The following is a 26,409-nucleotide window of genomic DNA, read 5'->3' on the forward strand; positions in this document are numbered from 1 at the left end:
CAGTTGATTCTGATGCATAGTTAGGGTTAAGAACCAATGGACATTATTGATAGTTTATTATGGCATATTTATTTAAAATTATGTACTTTTAATTCCCAGTGAAAATACTGTTAAAAGTTGTAGAGCAACAAACCTGATGCCTACTGTCTTAGGCTGGGTTCTGCAGAGGAACAAAACCAGTGAAGCATAGATATAAATATGTAGAGAGAGATTTACTTCAAGAAAATGGCTCACACAATTGTGGAGGCTAGCAAGTCCCAAATCTGTGGGTCAGGTGGCTGGCTGAATGCTTCTCTTGCAGGCTTACAGAGGTGCAGGAGCTGGTGAACCCAAAATCTGCAGGTCAGGTGCGGCTGAAGGCATTTCCAGGAATGGGGGTCGATCAGAGGCCATGGCCGCCAGACCTTCTGTTAGCCCAATACAGGAACCATTCCCAAAGCCAACCTTTCAGACAGGGATTGGACTGGACTATGGGATAGAAAATGATACTGGTGAAGAGTGAGCTTCTTGAATCAAGTAGACACAAGAGACTATGTGGGCAGCTCGTGTATGGAGAAGAGATGAGAGGGCAGAGGGGGTCAGAAGCTGGCCAAATGGACACGAAAATAGAGTGGAGGGAAGAAGCATGCTGTCTCATTAGAGGGAGAGCAACTAGCATATAGCAAGGTGTATATAAATTTTTGTATGAGAGACTGACTTGGTTTGTAAACTTTCACTTAAAGCACAATAAAAATTTAAAAAAGAAAAAGGATGGTGAGATGAGGAGAAACTGGTAACGGATTAAATTGTTTTGAGTGCTTGGATTCAGCTATGTCTAAAATCTGCCATGAATATAACCTTCAGTTATGCCAAAAAAAAAAAAAGAATGGGGGTCGGGGTGTGAGGTAGGTATGGGGGGGCTTTCCCAGAACATCCCTATATATTGGATGCAGGCCACACCCCCAAAGAAACTCCCCTTCCAACTGATTGGCTGCTCACATCAGATCACACTCTGCCAAACCACTGTGAATCGTGGCCTAGCCAAGTTGACATAGCATGTTAACCATCACATATACTCTCTAGGAACTCAGCCTAGTCAGGAAAACAGGTTCATAAACCAAGAGTTACACACAATAAAGTTGGTGCTTAAAAAAAAAAAAAGCATGTGCTCAGCATCGTAGGATTATAGTAGATAGAGCTGCCTAAGTAGGAGTTTATTAACAACGTGGTGGTGTGGTAGTAGAGACCATCCCAGACAGGGAATAGCCCATAAAGGCACAGAATCAGTTTAAACAACTGGATCTACATTCAAAATGTACATCTTGGTTCTGTTCGGCAAATGATCCTCAGATTGTCCACGTTTCAGGGCCAGAAACTAAAGGTTCTCCTGCAGCAATTTCATTGGTATATATTGCGTTATCGTTTTCTTTAGCAAGTTATACCGTAACAGAGTAGCCATTGGCTGTAAACCAGCTGCAAACGCCTTGGCGCATCTCCACTGTGGTGGTTTGGAGGGGACCTTAATTAGAGAGGAACGTGGTCAGTAACTAACCCTACCCGCCCAAAACCAAACCAGTTGCTGTGGAGTTAGTTCCGACTCATGGCGACCCCATGTGCACAAAGTAGAACTGTGACCTTTGGAAGCAGATCGCCAGGCCTTTCTTCTGAGGTGCCACCGGGTGGGTTCGAATCATCCGTATCCCCGTCAGTAGTGGTTTGCACCACCCCTACCCCATTATCATTAACAGACGGTAATTACAGGGCTTTCCTTCTTCCCCGTTCCACTTTCTCCCACAGTAACAAGCCACTGACTGGAGAAAGGACTGAGAAAACCCCACTGCTCTCACTGCTTGGGCCCCTTCTATCACTGACTTTTGTGAGTGAATGAATGAATGTGCTTACTTTGCTGAACCATGAGACTGACTGTGTCTTCTGTTCTGCTTTGCAATATGCCATGTTGGTTCCTTATGGACAACTATATAAAATAACAGGAAAGATGTCGCTAGTGTGGTACTTCATACAAAATCTAAAGACCAGCAAGCACGTTTCCCCTTTCAGATGAGTGTACATAGTTGTAAGGATTTGTTAAGTCACTCTTGTTTTTATAAGTCTGAAGCAGCAATGAGTTCAGAGATGAAGAAAGCCAAAAAAGTTGGTATAAAACTGTCGTGTTCCGTGTAAATGTCATCAAAATAATAAAATTCAGTAACAGGTTTGGTGGCAATTTTTGTTCAAAGCTGTCACTACTTTTTTTTATAGTGAAGAGTGAAAATCTGGAAAATGTGGAGGAAAAAGGATATTTCGGAATTGTCAGTGTAAGGATTTTAGTTCATGAGTGGCCTATGACATCTGGTTCCAGTTTGCAACTAATTGTCATTCAAGAAGAGGTAGTAGAGATTGATGGAAAACAAGTAAGATAGTATGCTTATTAATTGGATATTAAATTGTAAAGATTTAAATTTGTAGTAGGTATTATGCATGTGTTAAATGCTTGTTTCTGATTTGATAAGGGAGAAGGTACCTTAATACCCGTATCTAGTCATTGAGAATTTTTGTTTGTTTTAGCATTTTGAAATGTCTTCATTTTTTAAAACATTGATTGTATTCATACATGTTTATATCACTTTAAAATGCTATGAACATCATTAAACAGAGGAAGTAAGTGAAGAGAATTTGTCCATAGCTGTGCTACTCATGTCCTCTGGCTGAGTTTCCCTAAGTGAAATAGAATTGAGAGTAAGCTTATACTGTTGTTGTTGTGTGCCATCGAGTCAATTTTGACTCATAGTGACCCTTTAGGACAGAGTAGAACTGCCCCATAGAGTTTCCAAGGCTATAACGTTTATGGAAACAGACTGCCATGTCTTTCTCCCGCCAAGTGTCTGGTGGGTTTGAACTGCCAACCTTTCAGTTAGCAGCTGAGCACTTAACCACTGTGCCATGCGGGCTCCTTAAGCTTACACTAAAAAAAAAAAAAAAAAACCCATTGTCATCTAGTTGATTCTGGCTGATAGCGATCCTATAGGACAGAGTAGAACTGCCCTATAGAGTTTCCAAGGCTGTAAATCTTTATGGAAGCAGACTGCTACATCTTTCTCCTGAGGAGCAGCTGGTAGGTTTGAACTACCAACCTTTCAGTTAGCAGCCGAGCACTTAACCACTGCACCACCAGGGCTCCAGGCTTATAGTACTGATTGCTAAAGCAGACAGGAATATGATTAAAATTACAAATTAAATATCTGAATGAGGGAAAAATAAAGAGCAGGTGTCCAACTGGGACAAGTTTATTAGTTACAGAGATCAGGCAAGAAAATTTAGTTTTAGATTCTTATGGGGATGTCATTTAAAATAAAGAGTAATTGCTTATTTTTTCTTTCATAGGCTCAACAAAAGGATGTTACTGAAATTGATATTTTAGTGAAAAACCAGGGAATACTCAGACATTCAAACTACACGCTTCCTTTGGAAGAAAGCATGCTGTACTCCATTTCCCGGGACAGTGACACTTTATTTACCCTTCCCAACCTCTCCAGAAAAGGTAATTTAAAGACCATTATTCAAAGCGTGATGGAAATTATTTCTTTAGTTGGTAGTTTTATATATTCTTGAACTATGTAACATTTTACAAGATTTCTAACAGCTCCTATGTATTTTTAATCATAATTAATCTAACATATTTGGAAGTAAGCATTCAAAAATGCTTTATAACATGTATTACCTAATATGTCTATTTAAGGACTTTCAGAATGTATTTTGAGTCTTAGTAGAATGTGATCAATGCTGTTTGCATACTGCATATAATGCCATTTTCCATAGTGCCATTTTGCATAGTGCCATTTTGTTGTAATTACCCATTCTTACTCAGGATAATTATCACAGAATGTGTAATAAGAATATCATAACCAAAGCGAAAGCTAAGAAGTTTTCTGAACACAACCAAACACTTTGAGGGGCAGAGTAGCTGGGGCTGGGTCCTGGGGACCATAGTTTCGGGGGACATCCAGGTCAACTGGCATAACAAAGTTTATTAAAAAAATGTTCTGCATCCCACTTTGATGAGTGGCGTCTGGGGTCTTAAAAGCTTGTGAGTGGCCATCTAAGATGCATCAGTTGGTCCCAACCCACTTGGAACAGAGGAGAATGGAGAACACCTAAGACACAAGGAAAATATTAGACCAAGAGACAAAAGGTCCACATAAACCAGAGACTCCATCAGCCTGAGACCAGAAGAACTAGATGGTGCCTGGCTACTACCAATGTCCACCCTCACAGGGAACACAACAGAGAGTCCCAGATGGAGCAGGAGAAAAGGGTGGCGTAGAACTCAAATTCACATAAAAAGACCAGACTTAATGGTCTGACAGAGACTGGAGGAACCTCTGAAGCTATGGCCCCCAGATGCTCTGTTAACCCAGAACTAAAACCATTCCTGAAGCCCAGTCTTCAGGCAAAGATTAGACAGGACTATAAAACATAAAATAATACTCGTGAAGAGTGTGCTTCTTCATTGAATCAGATACGTGAGACCAAATGGGTGGCTCCTGTCCAGAGGCAGGATGAGAAGGTAGGAAAGGACAGGAACTGGTTGAATGGAAAAGAAACCCTGGGTGGAGGGGGGAAGTGTGCTTTCACATTGTAGGGATTGCAACTAATGTCACATAAGAATATGGCTATAAATTTTTGTATGAGAGCTTAACTTGAGCTGTAAACTTTCAGCTAAAGGATAATAATAATAAAAAGAATATCATAAAGGTTCATTTGGAAAAGGTACTCATTTTTCCATTGTCATACAGAACTTTTTAAATTTTGACTTTCAATATGACAAAATCATAACTGCTGTAGCTCCCATATAACATTAGTCTGGATTTGACTGTCTTCTGTTCTGGTGATCTATTTGTCTATACCCTGGTGGCACAGTGGTTAAGAGCTATGGTGCTAACTAAAAGGTCAGCAGTTCACATCCACCAGGCGCTCCTTGGAAACCCTATGGGGCAGTCCTACTCTGTCCTATAGGGTCACAATGAGTTGGAACCGACTCGACAGCAACGGGTTTTTTTTTTTTGCTAGCAGTAACAGCTTTAATTATTATAAATGTTGATAAAACCTTTGATACCTGGTTGGATCCACTCCAGAGATCTACTTCTACTCAGGTACTTTAGTAACAAAAAGAGAAACGCTGTGTAAGGTTGCAATCCAGGGGTGAGTTTTGGTTAGAAAGTGTGTGGGCCGTCTTTTTGCCCACCCTGTGCAAATACAGCGTCTGCCTTGGAGAACTCTGCTTACTCTATCCCTTCCTTCCCTACAGTACCAAGTAATGCACTTTCTCTCAGACCTTTTTATTCCCACAGTCAGTCTGGTTAAAGTGAAATTTGGACCCAGAGGCTATAGAACTATTAAATGAAATGCCCTTCTGTTATTTGAATCAGTGAACAATCAAATATGTTTATTTTTTCTCCCATAGTAAAAGGTATATTCTTAGGATCTTAAAAGTTACTGGTATAGTAATCTTAGGATTAGCAGGAGAGATACCAGCATGCCCCAGCACTTTAGTAATATGGCTCTTCCTTCTCGGTAGAAAGTGTTGGCTCATTGCAGACCACCAGTCAGTATCTTATCAGGAACGTGGAAACCACCATAGATGAAGATGCTTTACCTGGCAAATTACCTGAAACTCCTCTCAGAGCAGAGCCCCCATCCTCATATAAGGTAAATCAGGTATTTGGTTATCTTTACACTGGTAAATCAAATCACTTATCTTTATATTTCAGGAGCCTTGGTGGTGCAGTGCTTACGTGTTTGGCTGCTAGCCAAAAGCTCAGCAGTTCAGATCCACCAGCCGTTCCTTGGAAACTCTATGGGGTGGTTCTAATCTGTCCTATAGGGTCACTATGAATTGGAATCGACTTGACGGCAATGGGTTTATATTACAAGCAGTTACGGTAAAAAATTAAAAAAAAAGAATGAATAGATACTAGCATTTAAAATGAGGTGGAAACCATGGAGATTGAAACCATGAAGAATTTTTTTATAATGGATTCATTACTGTTTTAATGTGATGTAGTTTAAGTATCCCTATTTTCTTCAAATTTCATTCAATGATAATATAGCCCAGGTCATGATTATCAAGGCACCAGATTTCATTTTGTTTGAGGATTTTCAGTTGCAAAATTCTTTCTCATATCCCCATTTCTTGGTTTATTCTGTAACTCCTACCTTATATACATACATGCCCGTGGTACCCTCAGGATCTTGTACAGTGATTAAGCATAGTTGGTTAAGAGTATGCTTTCTGGAGTCAGCCTGTCTGGGTTTAAATCCTGGTTCTGCCATCTACTAGTTGTATAATCTTAGACAAGTTCTTAGCCTCTCTAACTTCAGTTTTGTCACCTATAAAATGGGACACCCACTTTAAAGGTATTGCCTATCTCATACGGTTGTTATAAGGATTAAATAAGATGGGCTCTACAGATAAATATACTTTGGCACCTACTAAGTACTTACATGTTACCAGTGATATGTCTACTGCTGACTAGGAAGATATTCAGGGTTCAGAGAGAGTATACTGCTATGTCCTTATATACCAATAGCTAGACCCCTTACCCAGAATAATTCCCATTTAAATGAGCAGAGTCTACAGTTTGTTTCAAAGGACTCCAGAAATTAAACCTTGAAGAAGTTCTCACCGAAGGTTGGGATTTGAGGTTGCTGGAGAAACCCAGGCTGTGTTTTGCTGCCTGGACTACCTCCATCAGAGCAAGAGCTCAAGAACAGACTGTCTTCATGGTCCATGCCAGCATGGACTCCTTAGTGTCTTCTCTCAGTCCTCAAGGATAGAAACATGTTTTGTGCACAATGAACTTCTCATCTGTTCTAAAAGCTACTATCATGTTTGTCTTTCTCTTCCTTTTCTTGTCCCGCAACCACTGGAAGCAGTTATATGACTCTGGTCCATTTTGTTTAAAGTGGGCTAGCCTAACTAACCTCTTGTCAATTAGCAGTTATTTTCATGTGATTTATAGTTAGACAACAGTATAAATAATTTAAAGGATATTAACATTCTGTGCCTGTATTGTTAGGACATCATTTTTTAAGTTGTAAATAACTCTATTGAGGGACATTTGAAAATAAAATGTACCCATTTTAAATGTAGTTAGATATATTTTGACAAAGGTAGACACCCATGTAACCACCACCACAGTCAAGATATAGAATATTCCCATCACCCCAAAATCAGGACATAATTTTCAGTTTATTCTTACAGCTCGAATGAAACTCGTGTATCTAATCAGAACTCCTTTTTTTAGGTCATGTGTCAGTGGATGGAAAAGTTCAGAAAAGATCTGTGCAGGTTCTGGAGCAGTGTTTTCCCAGTATTTTTTATGTTTTTGAATGTCATGGTGGCTGGAATTACAGGAGCAGCTGTGGTAATAACCATCTTAAAGATGCTTTTCCCAGTTTATGAATACAAGTAAGTATTTCTTACTTTTGAAACAGTGTTAGCATTTTAAATGATTAAAAAGTGAGTTACATTTACTGTATTTTAGAGTAGAAAATACAAAAGTTAAATAAGGGTAAGACAAGTAAGAGGGAAATTAAGGCCTACTTTTTTTTCTAGCCCATTTTCTAGCAAAATTAAGACATTTATTGAATACCTATTATGCTCAAGATATTTCTAGGGATTCAAATGTGAGTAAGACAAAGTGTTCAGTCTAGTAGGGGGAGACAAGTATATGAATGTCAATAAGGGAAAATGCAGTGCATATGATAAGAGATATAAACAAAACAGGAGGACTTCTCTATGTATTTTCAACCCCGAGGTATCAGTTTAAAAGGTGAATTTATTTTCAGAAGAATACCAGGATATTCATTGCAGCCTTGTTTGTAATAGAAAACAGAAACAAGACAGGAACCATAGTGGAGGCTTGACCAGGTAATGGTGCACACATGCAGGGGGATTCTCTGCAACTGGAAAAGAAAGAGGCCTGCATACTGACATAGAAAGAAGCCTAAAACTGATTGGGCAGAAGAAGTTGCACAACAGTATGATCCTGTTTGTGTGTGCATGTACATAGAAAATTTCTGGAATGACAAATGTTATTTTTTTTTGTCTCTTGAACTTAGACGAAGGTTTACAGAACAAACTACTTTCTCATCAACCAGTACACACATTGTTGTATGACATTGGTTAACAACCCCACGACATGTCAACACTCTCCCTTCTCAACCCTGGGTTCCCTATTACCAGCTGTCCTGTTCCCTCCTACCTTCCAGTCCCTGCCCCAAGGCTGGCGTGCCCCTTTAGTCTTGTTTTGTTCCATGGGCCTGCTCAATCTTTGGTTGAAGAGTGAACCTCAGGAGTGCCCTCATTACTGAGCTGAAGGGGTGTCCGGGGGTCATACTCTCAGGGTTTCTCCCGTCTGTCAGGCCAGCAAGTCTGGTCTTCCTTTCTGAGTTAGAATTTTGTTTTACATTTTTCTCTAGCTCTCTCTGGGACCCTCTCTTGTGATCCCTGTCAGAGCAGTCAGTGGTGGTAGCTGGGTACCACCTAGCTGTACTGGACTCAGTCTGGTGGAGGCAGTGTTAGATGTGGTCCATTAGTCCCTTGGACTAATCTTTCCATTGTATCTTTAGTTTTCTTCATTCTTCCTTGCTCCTGAAGGGGTGAGACCAGTGGAGTGTCCTAGGTGGCCGCTTACAGGCTTTTAAGACCCCAGACACTACTCACCAAAGTAGAGTGTAGAACATATTCTTTATAAACTCTGTTATGCCAACTGAGCTAGATGTTCCCTGAGACCATGGTTCCCACAGCCCTCAGCCCAGCAATTCGGTCCCTCAGGTAGTTTGGATGCATCTATGGAGCTACCATGGCCTTGCCTTGTACAGGTTGTGCTGGCTTCCCCAGTATTGTGTACTGTCTTATCCTTCACCAAAGCTACCACTTATCTATTGTCTATTTTTCCATCCTTACGCCTCCCCTCCCTCATAGCCATCAAATAGTTTCTTTTTGTATGTAAACCTGTTCATGAGTTTTTACAGTAGTGATCTCATATAGTATTTGTCCTTTTTTTTACTGCATAATGTCCTCCAGATACATCCATGTTATGAGATGCTTCACAGATTCATCGTTGTTCTTTAGCGTTGCATAATACTCCATTGTGTGTAGGTACCACAGTTTGTTTATCCATTCATCTGTTGTTGGGCATCCTAGGTTGTTTCCATCTTTTTGCTATTGTGAACAATGCTGCAGTGAACATGGGTGTACATATATCCATTCGTGAGACGACTCATTTCTCTAGCATATATTCCTAGGGGTGGGATTGCTGGATCAAATGGTGTTTCTATTTCTAGCTAAGGAAGTGCCACATCGGTTTCGAAAAAGGTTATATCATTTTGCATTCCCACAAACAGTGCGTAAGAGTTCTGATCTCCCCACATCCTCTCCAACATTTGTTTTTTTTCTTTTTTTGATTCATGCCAGTAATGCTGGGGTGAGATGGTATCTCATTGTGGTTTTGATTTGCATTTCTCTAATGGCTAGAGATTGTGAGCATTTCCTCCTGTGTCTGTTGGCTGTTTGAATGTCTTTGGCGAAGTGTCTGTTCATTTCCTTTGCCCATTTTTTAATTAGATTATTTGTCTTTTGGTTGTAGAGGTGTTGGGTTTTCTTGTAGATTTTAGAGATGAGACCTTTATCTGATTTGTAATAGCCAAAATTTTTTTCCCAGTCTGTAGGTTCTCTTTTTACTTTTTTGGTTAAGTCTTTTAATGAGCATAAGTGTTTAACTTTTAGAAGACCCCAGTTATCTAGCTTATCCTCTGGAGTTTGTGTGTTGTTGGTTGTGATTTGTATCCTGTTCATGCCATGTATTAGGGCCTCTAGTGTTGATCCTGTTTTTTTTTCTATGAACTTTATGGTTTTTGACTTTATATATAGGCCTTTGATCCACTTTGAGTTAGTTTTTGTATTTGGTATGAAGTATGGGTCCTGCTTCATTTTTTTGCAAATGGACATCCAGTTTTGCCAGCACCATTTGTTACAAAGACTGACTGTTCCCCATTTGATGGACTTTGGGCCCTTGTCAAAGATCAGGCGACCATAGGTGAATGGATTTACATCTGAGTTCTCAGTTCTCTTCCATTGGTCAACAGTGTATCTGTCATTGTACCAGTACCAGGCTGTTTTGATTACTGTAGCTGTATAATAGGTTCTGAGGTCAGGTAGTGCAAGTCCTCCGACTTTATTCTTCTTCTTCAGCAGTGCTTTATTTATCTGGGGCTTCTCCCCTTTCCATATAAAGTTAGTGATAAATTTTTCCATCTCTTTAAAGAATGTTGTTGGTATTAGGATTGGTATTGCATTGTATTTGTAAATTGCTTTGGGTAGAATTGTCATTTTCACAATGTTGAATCTACCTATCCAGAGCATGGTATGTTTTTCCATTTAGGCAAATCTCTTTTGGTTTCTTGCAGTAGTGTTTTGTAGTTTTCTTTGTATAGGTCTTTTACATCCCTGGTTAGATTCATTCCCAAGTATTTTATTTTTTTAGTGGCTATTATAAATGGTATTGTTTTCCTGATTTCCTTTTCATGGTCCTCTTTATTTATTTATTTTTCATCATTCTCTTTATTGCTGTATAGGAATCCAGCTGATTTTTGTATGTTTATCTTGTATCCTGCAACTCTGCTGAATCTTTCTATTAGTTCCAGTAGTTTTCTCATGGAGTCTTTTCGATTTTCTTAGCTTCTTCATTACCAATTTGGATGCCCTTTATTTCTGTTTCTTGCCTTATTGCTTTAGTTAAGACTTCTGACACAACGTTAAATAGGAGTGGTGATAAAGGGCATCCTTGTCTTGTTGCGGTTCTCAAGGGGAATGTTTTCAGCCTTTCTCCATTAAGAATAATGTTGACCATTGGTTTTGCATAGATGCTTTTTATTCTGTTGAGAAATTTCTCTTCTATACCTATTTTATTGAGAGTTTTTATCAGGAATGGGTGTTGGACTTTGTTGAATGCTTTTTCTGTGTGAATTGAGATGATCATGTGATTCTTTTCTTTCTTTTTATTTATGTGGTGGATTACATTGTTGTGATTTTCTGATGTTGAACCATCCTTGCATACGTGTTCTGAATCCTACTTGGTTGTGGTATAAAATTTTTTGGATATGCTGCTGAATTCTACTGGCCAGAGTTTTGTTGACAATTTTTGTATGTATATTCATGAGAGATACTGGTCTGTAATTTTCTTTTTTTGTGGTGTCTTTGCCTGGTTTTGGTATCAGGGTTATGCTGGCTTCATAGAATGAATTCAGAAGTATCGTTTCCTTTTCTATGTTCTGAAATAGCTTGACTAGTATTGGTGTAAGCTCTTGTCTGAATGTTTGGTAGAATTCTCCAGTAAAGCCGACTGGGCCAGGGCTTTTTTGGGGGGGAGGGGGAGGTTTTTTTTTTTTTTTTTTTATCTTGTTATGGGTCTGTTCAGATTTTCAACATCATTTTGTGTTAGTTTGGGTAGGTCTTATGTTTCTAGAAATTTGTCCATTTCATCTAGGTTTTCAAGTTTGTTGGAGCATAGTTCTTCATAATACTGTTATAATCCTTTTTATTTCAGCTGAGTCTGTTGTAATGTCCCCCATTTCATTCCTTATCTGGGTTATTTGTGTTCTATCCTGTTTTCTTTTGTCAATTTGGCCAGTGGTTTGTCGATTTTGTTGAGTCTTCAATGGACCAACTTTTGGTTTTGTTGATTCTTTTTTCTATTCTCTATTTCATTTATTTCTGCTCTGATCTTTATTATTTCCTTTCTTGTGGTTGCCATGGGCTTCTTTTGCTGTTCTGTTTGTTCATATTGTGTAATTAATGTTTTGCTTTTGTCCCTTTTATTCTTTTTTGATGTGTGCATCTAGTGGTATAAATTGACCTTTGAGGACTGCCTTTGCTGTGTCCCAAAGGTTTTGGTATGATGTGTTTTCATTTTTGTTTGATTCTAGGAACTTTATTTTTGTGCTTTCTAGGAACTTTTTGATTGCATTCTTCTATTATCCAGTGGTTTTTAAGCAGGGTGTTTTTCAGTTTCCATGTAATTGATTTTTTTTCCTTACTCTTCCTGTTGTTAATTTCTACTTCGATGGCATTGTGTTCAGAGAAGATACTTTGTATTATCTCAACGTTTTGGATTTTTTGAGGGTTGCCGTGTGGCCTAAGGTGTGGTCTATTCTGGAGAACGTTCCATGTGCTTTGGAAAAGAATGTGTACTTTGCAGCTGTTGGGTGGAGTGTTCTATATATGGCTATGAGATCAAGTTGGCTGACTCTGCTCTTTAGCACTTCTGTATCTTTGTTGAGTTTCTTCTTAGATGTTCTGTCCTTTACTGAAAGTGGTGTGTTGAAGTCTCCCACTATTATTGTGGAACTGTCAATTTGTTTTCAGTGCTGGTAGAGTTTATGTATTTTGGAGCCCTGTCATTGGGAGCGTAGATGTTTATTATGGTTAAGTCTTTATGATGGATCGTACCTTTAATCATTATATAGTGCCCTTCTTTGTCTTTTATGGTGGATTTTGTTCTAAAGTCTATTTTATCAGATATTAGTATTGCCACTCCTGCTCTTTTTTGGTAGTTATTTGCTTGATATATTTTTTCTATCCTTTGATTTTTAATACATTTACGTCTTTGTTTCTAAGGCGTGTCTCTTGTAGACAGCATATTGATGGATCCTTTTTTTTTAATCCATTCTGTCACTCTGTGTCTCTTTATAGGTACATTTAGGCCATTTCTATTCAGTGTAATTATTAATAGGTGTGAGTTCATTGCTGTCATTTTGTAGTACTTTTTTTGTGGTGCTAACATTTTCTTTGTTCCTCTTACTCTCCTGTCTTGAGTTCCTCTTGTTTGTGGGTTTCTTTTGCATTTCTTATGTTTTTGTAGATTTTGTTTTTCTGAGAGTTTATGTCTTCTTTATTTTGATGAATAGGTTTGTTAACTTCCTTTGTGGTTACCTTGAAATTTACCCTGATCTTCCTAGGTTTGAACCAGTCTACAATTACTTGGTATCACCTTGCCTTCCTCTCCATTAGAAAGTTCTATACCTATACCGTTTATTCCCTCTTTTATTGTTCTGATATTGTTGTCATTTACAGATTAATCTCTCTGGTTTCCTGCTGCAATTGTTTTGGTTTTGGATAGTCCTTGAGAGTTCATTTCCTAGCTGGTATAATCTTGCGTCCTAGATTCAGGCTGTCGTCTGATGTTGTTTGTTCTTAGACCAAAGGACTCCCTTTAATAATTCTTTTAAGTTTGGTTTGTGTTTTACATATTCCCTTAATTTCTGTTTATCTGGAAATGTCCTAATTTCACCATCATATTTGACAAAAGTTTTGCAGGATATATTATTCTTGGCTGGCAGTTTTTTTCTTTCAAGGTTTTATACATGTCATCCCATTGCCTTCTTGCCTGCATGGTTTCTGCCAAATAATCGGAGCTCAGTCTTACTGTTTTTCCTCTGTATGTGACTCTTTGTTTTTCTCAAGCTGCTCACAGGATTTTTTTGTCTTTGGTTTTAGCAAGTGTGATTATGATATGCCTTGGTGTTTTTCTTTTGGGGTCTATCCTATTTGGAGTTCATTGAGCTTCTTGGATGGTCAACTTTTCATTATTCATGATATTAAGGAAGTTTTCTGTCAGCAGTTCTTCTATGATCCTCTCTCTTTTCTGTTTTCTCTCCCTGTTCAGGAACTCTGATCGCACGCACATTTTTGCTTTTGATTATATCCCACAGAATTCTCAAGGTTTCTTCATCTTTCTTCGTTCTTTTTTCAGATTTTTCCTCAGAGTTGTAGCCAAGTGTTTGTCTTCAATTTTGCTAATTCTGCCTTCTGTCATTTCAAACTTGCTCCTCAGCCCTTCTGTGACACTGTCCATTTCTGAAATCTTGTTTTTCTTTTGGATTTGTAATTGTTGTTTTTGAATGATTTCTGGTTGTGAGTTTATTTTGGCATTTTGTTCCTGTGTTATGGCCCTGAATTGTTCCATTTTTTTGTCTGTTTTCCTTGAATTTGTCTGGCTTTTCCATAAATTTGTCTATTTTTTCCTTATTTTTGTCTGCTTTTTGCTTCAACTCTTGGATTGCTCCGAATATTAGAGATTTGAATTTCTTATCAGGTAGTTCTAGTGCCTTTTCTTCTACCAGAAAGTCATCTGGTATTTTATTTTGGATGCCTACTGGAACCATCCTGTCCTGTTTTTTTTATATGTTTTGATATTGTCTCCTATCTTTGGGACATTCAGTAGTTATTTTGTTTTTTGATGGTAGATTTGTTTCATCCTGCTTTTTTGTTTTATTTTATGTCTGAGCAGGCAGGCTGTGCGTTCTTTGTTGTTTGCTCTTCTGTAGTCACGGTACTTTTCACCTCTTTGTCCAATGGGCAGGGCCAGTCATTCCGCTGTGGTGCGGCAGGGCAGATCCAGCTGAAGGGGAAGGGCTGGGACAGGTTTATGGCAAACACTATAGCCAACAGGGGCAGGAATCAATGCTGGGCAGGTTCCAGTAGGCCGTGCCTGTGCTGCTCAGGGGTTTGATGTTCAGTGCACTGTGCAGGTAGGCAGGAAGGAGGAGGGAGGTTTTGATGTGTGGAGCTAATAGGGGTATGGGAAAGAGGAGAGGGGGAGGGAGAAACAGGAGCCAAAAACAAACAAGCAAAGGAAAAAAAAAAAGTACTAAGGGAGCTTGCTGTTGGAGTGGATAGATAACGAGAAATGAAGAAAAGCAAAAAGAAAGGAAAAGGGAAAAAGAAAAAAAGTAGATCAAAATTTGGAAAAGGAATAAAGAACCCCCCCCCCCCAGGAGTCCCAGCGTCCCACCAGTGGGGCTGTTAAGACTGGGGAAGTAGTTCCCAGGCTGTGCAGGATAGCCTGGCTAGAGGGGGTATAGATGTCACACAGCACCAGGTATTCAGGAGACAGGAAAAGAATATAACTGTAGAGAGACCAGAACTGAAAAATGGAGAGACAGAAAGGGAAAGAGAGAAGAAAGAAGAAAGAGGGGGGAAAAAAGAAAGAAAGAAATGCCCCCAGGGATCCCACCTACGCAGCTGTGCAGATTAGTGGAGTGGCTCCTAAGCTGTGCGGTGCAGCCTGGCTAGAAGGGGGTCCCAAGCTGCAAAAAGAAAAACAAAACAAAAACAAAGCAAAACAAAACAAGCAAACAAGGAAAAAGAAAGCCCCAGGGCTCCCACCAGCATGGTGTCACAGGCCGGGGGAGTGGTTCCCCAGCTGAGTGTGGCTTCACTGCCTTTCAAGAAGAAGATGGCACACAGAGCCAGGTGTCCAGAGAAAGGACGGGGAGGTGGTAGGAGACACAGAAGAAACCAAAAGAGATAGAACCAACACCATTTCAGGGGCCTGGCCAGTGTGGGCAGGACAAGAGCCTGAGGCTTGCAGGAAGTAGAGGACTGACTCGGATGGAGGGAGGGAGTGGAGGGTTAGGAAAGTGTATATCGCTCCCTACCGAGTGCTCTGTCTCTTGCTGGGAACTTTGGGAAGCTGCTTTCTCGTACCCCCTGTCTGCTGATTTCCAACATGGGTTCGGGCGAATCCAAGTGGCATGGATGCTGCACAATTCCCAGCCAGCCAAGCCACTACAGCTAGCCAGGAAGCTCGGAGGTAGAGCAGCAGGGAGAGAACAGGGGGGTGGGAAAGCATGTATTGCTGCTTACCAGGTGTTCTGGGTGTTCCACAAAGCTGCTTTCCTGTGCTCCTGTCTGCGGACTCCTGACAGGAGTCCAAGATGGTGGATCTGTGCTGCGTTAGCTGACGGGGCTTTCAGCGCGTTATCTCTCCTTGCTCTCTGTCCTCTGTCAGTTTCTTATTCCATTCGGTGCTTGGCTGAGTTATTCATCTCTACATTTGACACTTCAGGTTCCAGGAATGATGTTTGTCTCTGTTTTACTTAATTTTTTGGGTCTTTGTTGTGGAGGGACGGTGTGGTGCTTTCGTCTATGGCACCATGTTGGCTGGAAGTCCAAATGTTATCTTTGATGAATAAGAATGAGAGCAGATGTGGAGAGAGACTTATCTTTCACTTTCCCTCTTCTATATAGTTTGGTTTTTTTTTTAAGCGTAAGAAATTGTTAGTTTTACACTAAATAGACAATAGATAAGTGGTAACTTTGTTGAAGGGTAAGATAGTACCCAATATTGGGGAAGCCAGCACAACTTGTACAAGGCAAGGTTATGGAAGCTCCATAGACACATCCAAACTCCCTGAGGGACCGAATTACTGGGCTAAGGGTTGTGGGGACCATGGTCTCAAGGAACATCTAGCTCAAATGGCATAACATAGTTTATTAAAAAAAGTTCCACGTTCTACTTTGGTGAGTAGCGTCTGGGGTCTTAAAAGCCTATGAGTGGCCACCTAAGATATTCCACTGGTCCCGCCCCCTCTGCACCAAGGGAGAATGAAGTAAACTAAAGACACAAGGGAAAGATCAGTCCAAAGGACTAATGGACCACAACTACAACAGCTTCCACCAGACTGAGTCCAGTACAACTAGATGGTACCAGCTACCACCACTGACTACTCTGACAGGAATCAATAGAGGATCCCCAACAGAGCTGGAGAAAAACGTAGAACGAAATTCTAACTCATAAAAAAAGACCAGAGTTACTGGCCTGACAGAGACTGGAGAAACCCCAAGAGTATGGCCCTGACACCCCTTTAGGTCAGTAACGTAGTCACTCTTCACCCTTCATTCAGAGATTAGACAGGCCCATCGAACAAAATGAAGCTAAAGGGGCACACATCCAGGGGCAAGGACTAGAGGGCAGCAGGGGACAGGGAAGCTGGTAATAGGGAACCCAAGGTTGAGAAGGGAGAGTGTTAACATGTCGTGGGATTGTTAACCAATGTCATAGAACAGTATGTGTACTGTTCAATGAGAAGCTAGTGTGTTCTGTCAACCCTCATCTAAAGTACAATAAAAAAATTATTAGTTTAAAAATAAATTTATTGTTAGCATTTTTACAAGTTAGTCATTTTTGTTGTCTTAATAGAAGCAAATTTCCATGGAGATGAGCAGTTTTTGGTTTAGCTAAATTACATTGTACTCTGTTGAAAAGACCATAGGATTTACCAGAAAACAGACAAAACTTGAACATTTGCTTTGCCACTTGCTTGTTACGAGGTCTTTGAAACTCGTTTCTTTCTGTGTAACAGTGAATTAATGCCTGCGTTGAAGGATTGTTAAAAAGCAATGTCATAACACAAGCAAAGCACCTGCAGCCTAAAGAAATATTAGTGCTCCTCCCCGTTTTTAGTTTGGGTTTCCCCCGAAGAACTGGTATTCCCATTCCTTTCCTGATAATGAAAATTCTGTACCTTACAATTTTCTTCCTTTCCGTTGGCTTCCAGGAAGCTCAGTGCTTTTTTTGACCTTTGTTATGTAAGCCTACACTGAAAACACTATTGTAAAACGTTTTTCATTGTTCTTTTACAAATGTTTTCTTTGCTGTGGACTCCTCTGGGAAAAGATGCAATGTAAAATTAACAACCACATTTGCTATATACTTTGTTAGTGGTAGGTTGTACTGAGGATACTAGGTAGTCAGAGATTTAATCAGTACAGAATTGTGGAGAACAATTAGGGAACGTTCTCCTTCACTCCCGTGTTCTTCTACTCTTATTCTTGTACCTACAGGTAATGATTGTCAGCTGCTGGGTGTGCGTCTTTTATCCGAATTCTATGTATTGATTTAAATGTTTACTAGGTAATTATAATTGGTTACCAACCTAGACTGACTTTCAGCAAACTGCATTTTTTATTAAGACAGAGGTTCTCAAACTTTCTTGTTTACAGCACCCTCAGTGTGCCAGTGGTTTCTTGGTGCCCCTGGGCCAAAAGAAAATATTTTTATTTCATTCTTAAACTACTTGTTAATGGAATGTGTGTGCCTATAGGGTACTACACAGAACTTCCTATCTTGGAATTAGGTATGACACTGCCACCCTCATTTCCTGTTCAACATTAGTTCTTTCGTGTTATTTGCTTTGTATCATAGTAACCACCAAAAACTCAGCTTTGCAAAGACTTCATTGAAAGGAATGCAGTGCAATCTAACGTTGAAACCGTGAACTGCCTCAACCTAGTAGTATGCATGAAGTCTCTTGAAAATTTAAAATCTTCTGTGGGTGCCTCTGTGAGTTTGCTGTGCTGTCCCAGGGGCCTCAGTGCAGTTTGGCAACCATGAACTTAAGGTCTTTTCCTTTCAATACATATAGACTCAGTTACTTTTTTTTTAATGGCTGCATAGTGTTCCATATACCATAATATAACCATTCCTCTATTGGGCATTTAGGTAATTTCCAACTTCATACTATTTCTAATAATGCTCTAGTATACACTCTTGGACTGACATTTCTTTGCACATGTATATTTAGGTGGAATAGAGTCCCCAAAGTGAAATTACTAGGTCAAAAGGGTGTGTGTATGTAACAACTCCACAACACCTAATAGTAATCGTTTTTGATTCTGCCACTACAGACAAAAAACAAAAAGCAAAAAAAAAAAAACCCTCATTTTAATTTGCTTATTCTCCTTACTGAGTTCGAGTGTATTTGTGGTAATTGGCTGTTTAAATTTCTTCTGTGACTTGCCTATTTATAGTCTTTGCCTATTTTTCAATTAGATTGCCTTTTATAATCACTAATCTACAGGAGCTCCTTTGTCTATTACATATAGTACATATTGCAGATATTTTTTTTATCCCAGACTACCATTTGTAGTATGGCACTTCACAGACAGAAGTTTTAAATTTGGAGTGAAAGTAATTTTTTATGACTTCTAGGGCTTGCATTTTGCTTAAGTCATCCTTTCCCATCTTAAAATTACGTAAGTGTTTTCTCAGAACTTATTTTTACCATCACTTCTGTGTACAGTTTAAGCTAGAATTCTGATTTTGTTTTCCAAATGGAGCAGCCATTGTCCCATCATCAGTTTGCCCACTGACTTGGAATGTGACCTTATTATAAACTAAATTCCCATATAACATTATGTCCCATAGCAGCTGGTGGATTCACACTGCCGTCCTTTTGGATAGCAGCTGAGCTCTTAACCACTATGCCACCAGGGCCCCTGCATTACTATAATCGTTCATAAAACCTTTGATAGCTGGTTGGATCCACTCCAGAGATCTACTCCTGAGCAGACACTTAAGTAACAAAAAGAGAAATGCTGCCTAAGGTCTGAGGTTGCGATCCAGTGTTAAGTTTTGATTAGACAGCTACGTGGGCCCAGGCTTTTTACCCTCCCTGTGCAAATCTAGTGTCGGCCTTGGAGAACTGCACTTAGTCTATCCCTTCCTTCCCTACAGTACCAAATAATGCACTTCCTCTTGTACTGTTCTAGTCTCACCGTCAGGCTGGTTAAAGTGCACTCAGCGTTTTCGTACAACTATTACAAACTATGAAATGAACCTAGGTATATATTTAAAAAGCCTTTTAGTAGCCCGATCTTACTGTCAAACTATAGGCTGAGGAAATGTTTGATTTTGATAGTAATTAATTGTCTTTTATTTCAGAGGAATTCTTCAGTTGGATAAAATGAATGTTATACCTGTGAAAGCTATTAACTTATATCCAGATGGGCCTGAGAAAACAACAGAAAACCTTGAAGATAAAACACGTATTTAAAACACCTTCTCAAATCACGGACTCTGAATTTGTCTATTGCCTCCAAATTTGCCACTTGAATATAATTTTCTTTAAATCATTAAGAATCAACTTACACTAGACAAAGTTCTAAACTCCTAAGACTACCTAAAAATTGACCTTGAAAGTGACAAGGTCGCCTTATTCTGAAACAGAGCTGGCTATTCAGATGATTGACTGTTCAGGACAATTAAAACCAAGTGGAAGAGGAGACGTGTGAAAAGACTTTGGAATTACCAAAAGGGAAAAAAGAAAAGGGCAAGACAAAATGCCATGTGCCAATAACTTTTCAAGGTGCCTTTGTTAAGAAAATTATATCCACTTAATTAGTATAATATATAAGATTTTATGAAAAGCACTTTATGAAATCCTAATTTAAACATTCAAGACCTTAACAAACACTTATTTTTTTATCTAGTACAACGTGCCTTTATATTAAGTTTGTGACTTAGTATGAAATCACTGAACTGTATTATAATTTGATTGAATACTGTACCAAGACTACTTACCTTGAATACATGGGGATTTGAAAGTAATAGTGACATGTTCTCACTCTAAACTTTTGTGGTGGGGAAAAAGTATAGCTTTTTTGGTTAAAATTATGTAAGAACTTTGCCCACGTGAGAATTACCTACATATGATAATAGGACCTTTCACTTACACTAGCTGAAACCAAGGTTCAGAACAGTTCAAGAGTCCACCAGTATCATAGAATTGAATGTGCCCTTGGTCTTGCAGTTCTAAGTATAGAGTGCTATTTACCCACAGCAGTGTTTGTTTTACCTTTTTAACCATTGCCCATATTACATATATTTGACAACGTGACCCTGTACATATCTTTACTCCATATTATAAACAGATACTTTCTATTCTGTTTCATTAAAAAAATTTTTGGTCGCAACCCACTATTGAAAACATTGCCCAAGAATGTAGTGACTGATTTTTTAAAAAACTAGTTCATATTAAGGCTAAATACATAGGTATGTGTGTGTGAGGGATACTTCATATTGCCTGTTTTTAATTAATAATCGTCACAGCCCTGTGAATTGTGAGTACTGGCACCGTATTTTAGAAGAATAAATAGTAGCATGTAATTTACAATTTGATCCTAAAATCACCTAGCTAGTAATACTTTCTTTATGCCCCTCCTCACTCCGTAAGTTGCTAAAAGCACTTCAGATGATGACATGCATTAAGCAGAAGCTTACAGACTCTAGAGAAAACTTTAGGAGACTGTATGGCCAATCAGGAGAGTAGGCTTCGCAGTCCGCACATCTGATCCCTATCCTGACTCCTGTAGTGAGACTGGGGACCACAAGGCTCTCATTTCTCTTCTGTGGCTGGAATGATACAATAAATTATTTTTTAAAAGTAATTATAAATGGAAATCTTACCTAAAACTTTGTACCGTTAACTCTTATTTATACCATTAACTATGTGAATTATTTTTAGCGTCCATGAGTTCATAAGTGCTTACAGTGAAACTGATTAGAGTACAAAGAACAGTGTAGGCTTAGGAATATCTACTTGCCTGTAGTATAGCCATTATGTAGTTAGAATAAAATCCGGCGAGGTTGTATACTTTTCCCCCTTAAATGCACCGTAAAATGAAGGACTTGCCTGCTGTCCCAGGAGGAGAAGGGAAACTACCATAACAGCAGGCAGGAAGGGAGGCACACTGGCCTGGTTCATGCTTCTGTTGGCTACTTACATACATATGTGCAGGAATTTTCCGTGACATCCACTGGCACCCAAGGAGCTGGGGCCTGTCTTATTCTCCTCCCTAGAAGAAACAGCAGCGCAGACAGTGGAAGAGAAGGTGCTGTACTTACTTAGATGTGCCCATAAAGACAATTTTCTAAACTAAAGTAATAGCATTTTTGTTAACATTTGTGGTCATGGAAATAGAAATAAGGTAATACTAAAGTAAAACAAATCTACTTGCAGCTTAAAAAAATTACCTTTATTCAGAATCATAAGGTTTTTTTAAATCTTATCATTATGAAAGTTTAAAAAAATAAGCACTCAGTGTAATGAAATACTACATTTAATTATTATTCAAATACTTAAGGCAGGTTTCCTCACAGTTTACATGTGAAAATTTAGCATGATCCAAACTCAAATATCCATTTCTCGTATCTTTCAATGTCTGCAGCAGATACTGATTTAGAAACCTTTTTTAAAGCCATTTCAAAATCCTCCATAGTTGTAGGCATGTGCATTTCTTCTCTTGAAAGATTTCGGATTTCTTCTGGGGTCAAACCCTCAATACGCCTTCTCATTGCCATCAAAGATGCATCCCTAGGTTTTAAATTAAAAAAAAAAAAAAAAAAAAACTTACAAAGTCATACTTTGAATGAAAACCCATCAACAGAAACTTTTCTCAGTGCATGAGTTGTAACATTCTCTGATTATGATCCTGTTACACATACACAGTACTGCACAGCACTGTATCAGAATGAATACAAAGCCTGTTCTGAGTTTAGTGGTTACAGCTTCCATAATGAACTATGGGCGCTAATCAATTTAAATAACCAATACTGAGCATGAAAGCCCAAGAAAAAGTAAAGGTACAATAAAGACGCTAGCCTACAGTCAGTATATACATATATATATTGATGAGGTAGATTCCATTTGTAGTCGCAGAGGGACTCCTGAAGAGCATGAAGCAAGGAGAAGAGTGAAAGCCAAGCTGGTTCAGATGGATGGTGTGGACGTGTACAGACTGGAACTGATTTGGGGTGGGAGGCTATGAAGGTCGATGCATATAGTTAATGGTGTAAATAAGTTAAAAAATGAGATAAAAGTTAATGATACAACTTTTATAATTGAACTTCATTATAAATGCCTAATAAAATAAAAAACAAACACCCAGAGACAGCAGAGATCCTGTTAGCTAGAAAATTAAATATTTTCTACATAAATAGGAAAAGCCAGATGATCAAGCTAGGTGGTTTCTCTTTTTCCTCTCTGTATTAGTGCTCTTTTTAAAATTTTTTAAAGAAAAAAAACTGCAGATTCAAGTACCTCTTTTCATCAAGTTTCATGCTTAATAGCAGTTAACATTTATGCAAAGGGACACCAACATACAGCTGCTGTATATACACACACATTACCTCTAATCCCCGTAACAACCCACATGGTATGCTTGCTTTATGCGTGAGGAAACTAGTGCAGTCAAGCACCTTGCTAATAACAAGCATCGGAGTTAAGACTTAGATGAGGATAAAACCTACCGCAATCAAATTAGAGATGGTCTTTTTTCTTTACACTGCTCTCCTAACACATTAGAACACCTACACTGAAAATGAAATGATGCCAAATCAATATATTTCTCAATCTTATTTCCTATATAATAAAGTGAAGGAATGTACCAATAATAACATCTTTGCTCACAAAAATAACTGATTTTCTATTTAACACAAATTGTTCTAACATAGCTTCTTGAACTTTTGGCTTGCAAATGATTGCTGGCTCTTCACTGACATACAAGATAACCATATATCTTACTAGAACCTGCAAACGCTAACTCAAAACCAAAACTTGTCTCTGCCTATAGATTGTAACATGGGTCTTTATTCTTCACCTATCTTATTTCAGCATAAAAACTTCACAAGTTTTACCCACAAAAACCTATGCTTCCAAAGTAATTCATACCTGCACACGTTGGTAATGTCTGCACCTGAATAACCTTCCATGTTTTCTGCTATACTTGCAAGGTCAACATCGTTAGCCAACTCCAGCTCTCGTAGACTTATCCGTAATAGCTCCTCTCTGCCTTTTGCTAATAGTAGAAATAAAAAATTGACAAGCTTTCAGTATAAACATAGTGTATTATTATTTCTTAAGCCTACTTTGAGGAAGCTTTCTCAATTCTTAGAGCTCATTTGCTTGAAAATTCAAAAGGCATACCTCTCACTGAATTTTTAGTTTCCTAGTATCAAGACTTTCGCGCTCTAGATATAGCCAAATTCAGATGGTCAGAGATTAATTATGAAAGGGAAGATACCATTTGCCTCTTAAAGGAAAGTTAATACCAAATCTAAAGTTTCTAAGTAAAACTACTTGAGCATTAACAAGATTTAAATGAAGATACCTGATGGTAATGGAATATAGATTCTTTTTTCAAGACGTCGTCTTAAAGCCTCATCAATATCCCAAGGAAAATTAGTAGCTGCCAGAACCATAACCATTTTGGAAGGGTCGTCATTTTCAGAAGCACCTCCAACACCTAAAAAAAGGTTAAGGCGAGAAGGAAAAAAAAAAAGATTTAAGCCAGATTATACAAAATAAGGCTCAGGTATTTCAGGATCCTTAAATAGCACAACACAAAGTAACGTTGTCTCTAAGCTCCTTTAAAATTTATAAGCTGATACATATGTGAATTTGCAGTCCAAGAAAAATTAATTTTTGTGACCAGCAAAAATACGACTCAAAGAGATTTAATCAAAAGACCAACTTGGCTCAACTGCGCATTATTTTTTAAGAATTTCAAAAGCAGACATATCCCTCTCTAAATAAGGCCAATTTATCTGCATTTACTTAAATTTCAAGGCTAAAAATAAGAGATGAGCTTAGATGCCAAAGGGTACCCTGCCAACAGCCATTATTGATGGCATGTCAACCACCATCGGTGTACCAAATTTATTTCCACCAATCCCCAGGAACTAATCCTAGAGTTTTGCCACTTGCCAGACCCCTCTAGTTTGTCTGGAGTTAGGAACACCTTTTAAAAGCCCTGGGTTAGCATTGTGGGTAGAGCTTGATCCACTGGAGCTGGAGACACTTCACAACCTCCCACCCCACGTCAATTCAGGTCTATACACATGCATACCATCCATCTGAACCAGCAGCTCAGCTTTCACCCTTCTGCTTGCTTCGTGCTCTTCAGAAGTCCCTCTGCGACTACAAATGGAATCTATCTCATCAATAAATATGGTGGCTGGAGAATAAAATCGAGCCTAAAGGAAGAATCAAGGCAACACCAGCTTTTTACTTTGTTTACAAATTACCTACAGGTTAAGCAGTTAGAAAATAGTTGAGGAGCCTGCCACACTGTACACCTCTCCCTTTGCCCTAGTGTTGGGATTAGAAGACAGAACTGGAACAGCTAAAATATGGCCTCTTAAGGTGCAGTGCTTAAGCATTTGGTCGCTAACCAAAAGGTTGCCAGTCAGAATCCACCAGGCGCTCTTTGTAAACCCTATGGGCAGTTCTACTCTGCCCTGTAGGGTTGCTGTAAGTTGGAATTGACTCAACGGCAATGGGATGCAGACTAACAAAGATTACATGACAAATTTTTTATTCCACATAATAATATAACTGATTATATATGTTTGTTCATGAGCGACAGAAATACAGGATTATCCTGTCAACTAAAACAATACGGATAACTATGGTTGAAAATATTTATAGGTATTGGTAGGTGTTCTAAAGTTCTAGAAAAAAAATTTGGTTAAAGAGAACTATTACCTTAAATAATAACATATAGATTTCTTCTAAGAAATTCTATTTAAATCTCCATTCTTTTTGATTTAACTCATGTCATTACATTTCTATCCTTTTAAGTAAATTAGAATAGTCAACTTATATGACCCAAGTTTTTGTTTGTTTTCCGAGATAAAATTCAGATAATATAGTGATGGCTGTACAATATTGTGAACGTAATTAACACCACTGAATTGTACACTTAACAATGGTTAAAATGGCAAATTTTATATGTATTTCACACTAAAATTTTCAAAAAGGAAACATAAAATTCACCACTTTAAATATTTTTTAGTATACTCATAATGTACAACTATAACTGCTAATTCCAGGATATTTTCATCACCTCAAAAAGATAACCCATGCCCCCTCTGTCTAGCCCCTGGCAACCACTCTTTTCTCTACGGTTTTGCCTGTTCTGGACATTTCATACAAATGGAATCACAGAAATGTGATCTTTCATATTGGGATTCTTTCACTTAGCATAATGTTTCCAAGGTTCAGCCACGTTGTAAGCATGGATCAGTTCTTCGTTCCCTTAGATGGCTCAGTAATATCCCCCAAGTTTACTTTTGCACTGTAAGTGCATTTCTTCCTCAAACTAAAGAATAGGGAAGATTAATCTGATCCAATAAACGGTAATTCTTAGACAAGTATGAATCTACTAAATAGCTATGCAAGACTCAAGAGTATCATCCTTCTTTTAAGAAGACTCAGTGTTATGGATTGAATTGTTTCCTCCATATATGAGTTATAAATCCTAACCCCGAAACCTGTGGTTATAATCCCATTTGGGAATAGATTTTCTTTGTGATGTTAATGAGACAGTATTAGTGTAGGGTGTGTCTTAAATTGGACAGAACCCCAGTGGCACAGTGGCTAAAGCGCTCGGCTGCTAACCAAAAAGTTGGCAGTTCAAAACCATCAGCCACTCCGTGGGAGAAAGATGTGGCAGTATGCTTCCGTAAAGATTCCAGCCTTGGAAACCCTATGGGACAGTTCTACTCTGTCCTACAGGGTCACTTGGAGTCAGAATCAACTCAAAGGCTAGGGGTGTGTTTTTTTTTTAGTGGGTGTCTTAAATCAATCTCTTTTGAAATATAGAAGAGATTAAACAAGGAAGTGAGCAACCAGAGATGGGGAAAATAGATGCCACACCACATGGTTTGTAAATCATCCCTCTTCAAGTGAGGCCAACTCCACGACAAAAATGATGGGATTAGGCATGGGCTTGTGACTCAAAGC

At 38.7% G+C, this 26,409-nt stretch overlaps 2 protein-coding genes across 4 annotated transcripts in view; one reads left to right on the top strand and one right to left on the bottom strand.

The window, feature by feature from the left end:
* GINM1 (glycosylated integral membrane protein 1) overlaps positions 1-20,758 on the top strand; it is a 36,314-nt gene extending 15,556 nt beyond the window's left edge. Inside the window, exons 4-8 of the mRNA XM_049903222.1 lie at positions 2,239-2,390; positions 3,361-3,517; positions 5,555-5,685; positions 7,284-7,447; positions 19,548-20,758. Of these exons, the coding sequence (XP_049759179.1) occupies positions 2,239-2,390; positions 3,361-3,517; positions 5,555-5,685; positions 7,284-7,447; positions 19,548-19,659 (716 nt within the window). The 3' untranslated portion in view covers positions 19,660-20,758. The remainder of the gene's footprint in view (positions 1-2,238; positions 2,391-3,360; positions 3,518-5,554; positions 5,686-7,283; positions 7,448-19,547) is intronic.
* Positions 20,759-21,618: 860 nt separating this feature from the next.
* Positions 21,619-26,409, bottom strand: part of KATNA1 (katanin catalytic subunit A1) — a 39,506-nt gene continuing 34,715 nt past the window's right edge. For all 3 annotated transcript variants that reach the window (XM_049903209.1, XM_049903190.1, XM_049903201.1), the window contains 4 exons: positions 24,512-24,638; positions 23,774-23,908; positions 23,335-23,461; positions 21,619-21,978 (listed from right to left, as the gene is read on the bottom strand). In XM_049903209.1, the coding sequence (XP_049759166.1) occupies positions 21,780-21,978; positions 23,335-23,461; positions 23,774-23,908; positions 24,512-24,638 (588 nt within the window). In that variant the 3' untranslated portion in view covers positions 21,619-21,779. The remainder of the gene's footprint in view (positions 21,979-23,334; positions 23,462-23,773; positions 23,909-24,511; positions 24,639-26,409) is intronic.

This window comes from Elephas maximus, chromosome 1, assembly GCF_024166365.1.
Source record: "Elephas maximus indicus isolate mEleMax1 chromosome 1, mEleMax1 primary haplotype, whole genome shotgun sequence".
In the NCBI taxonomy this organism is placed as follows: Eukaryota; Metazoa; Chordata; class Mammalia; order Proboscidea; family Elephantidae; genus Elephas; species Elephas maximus.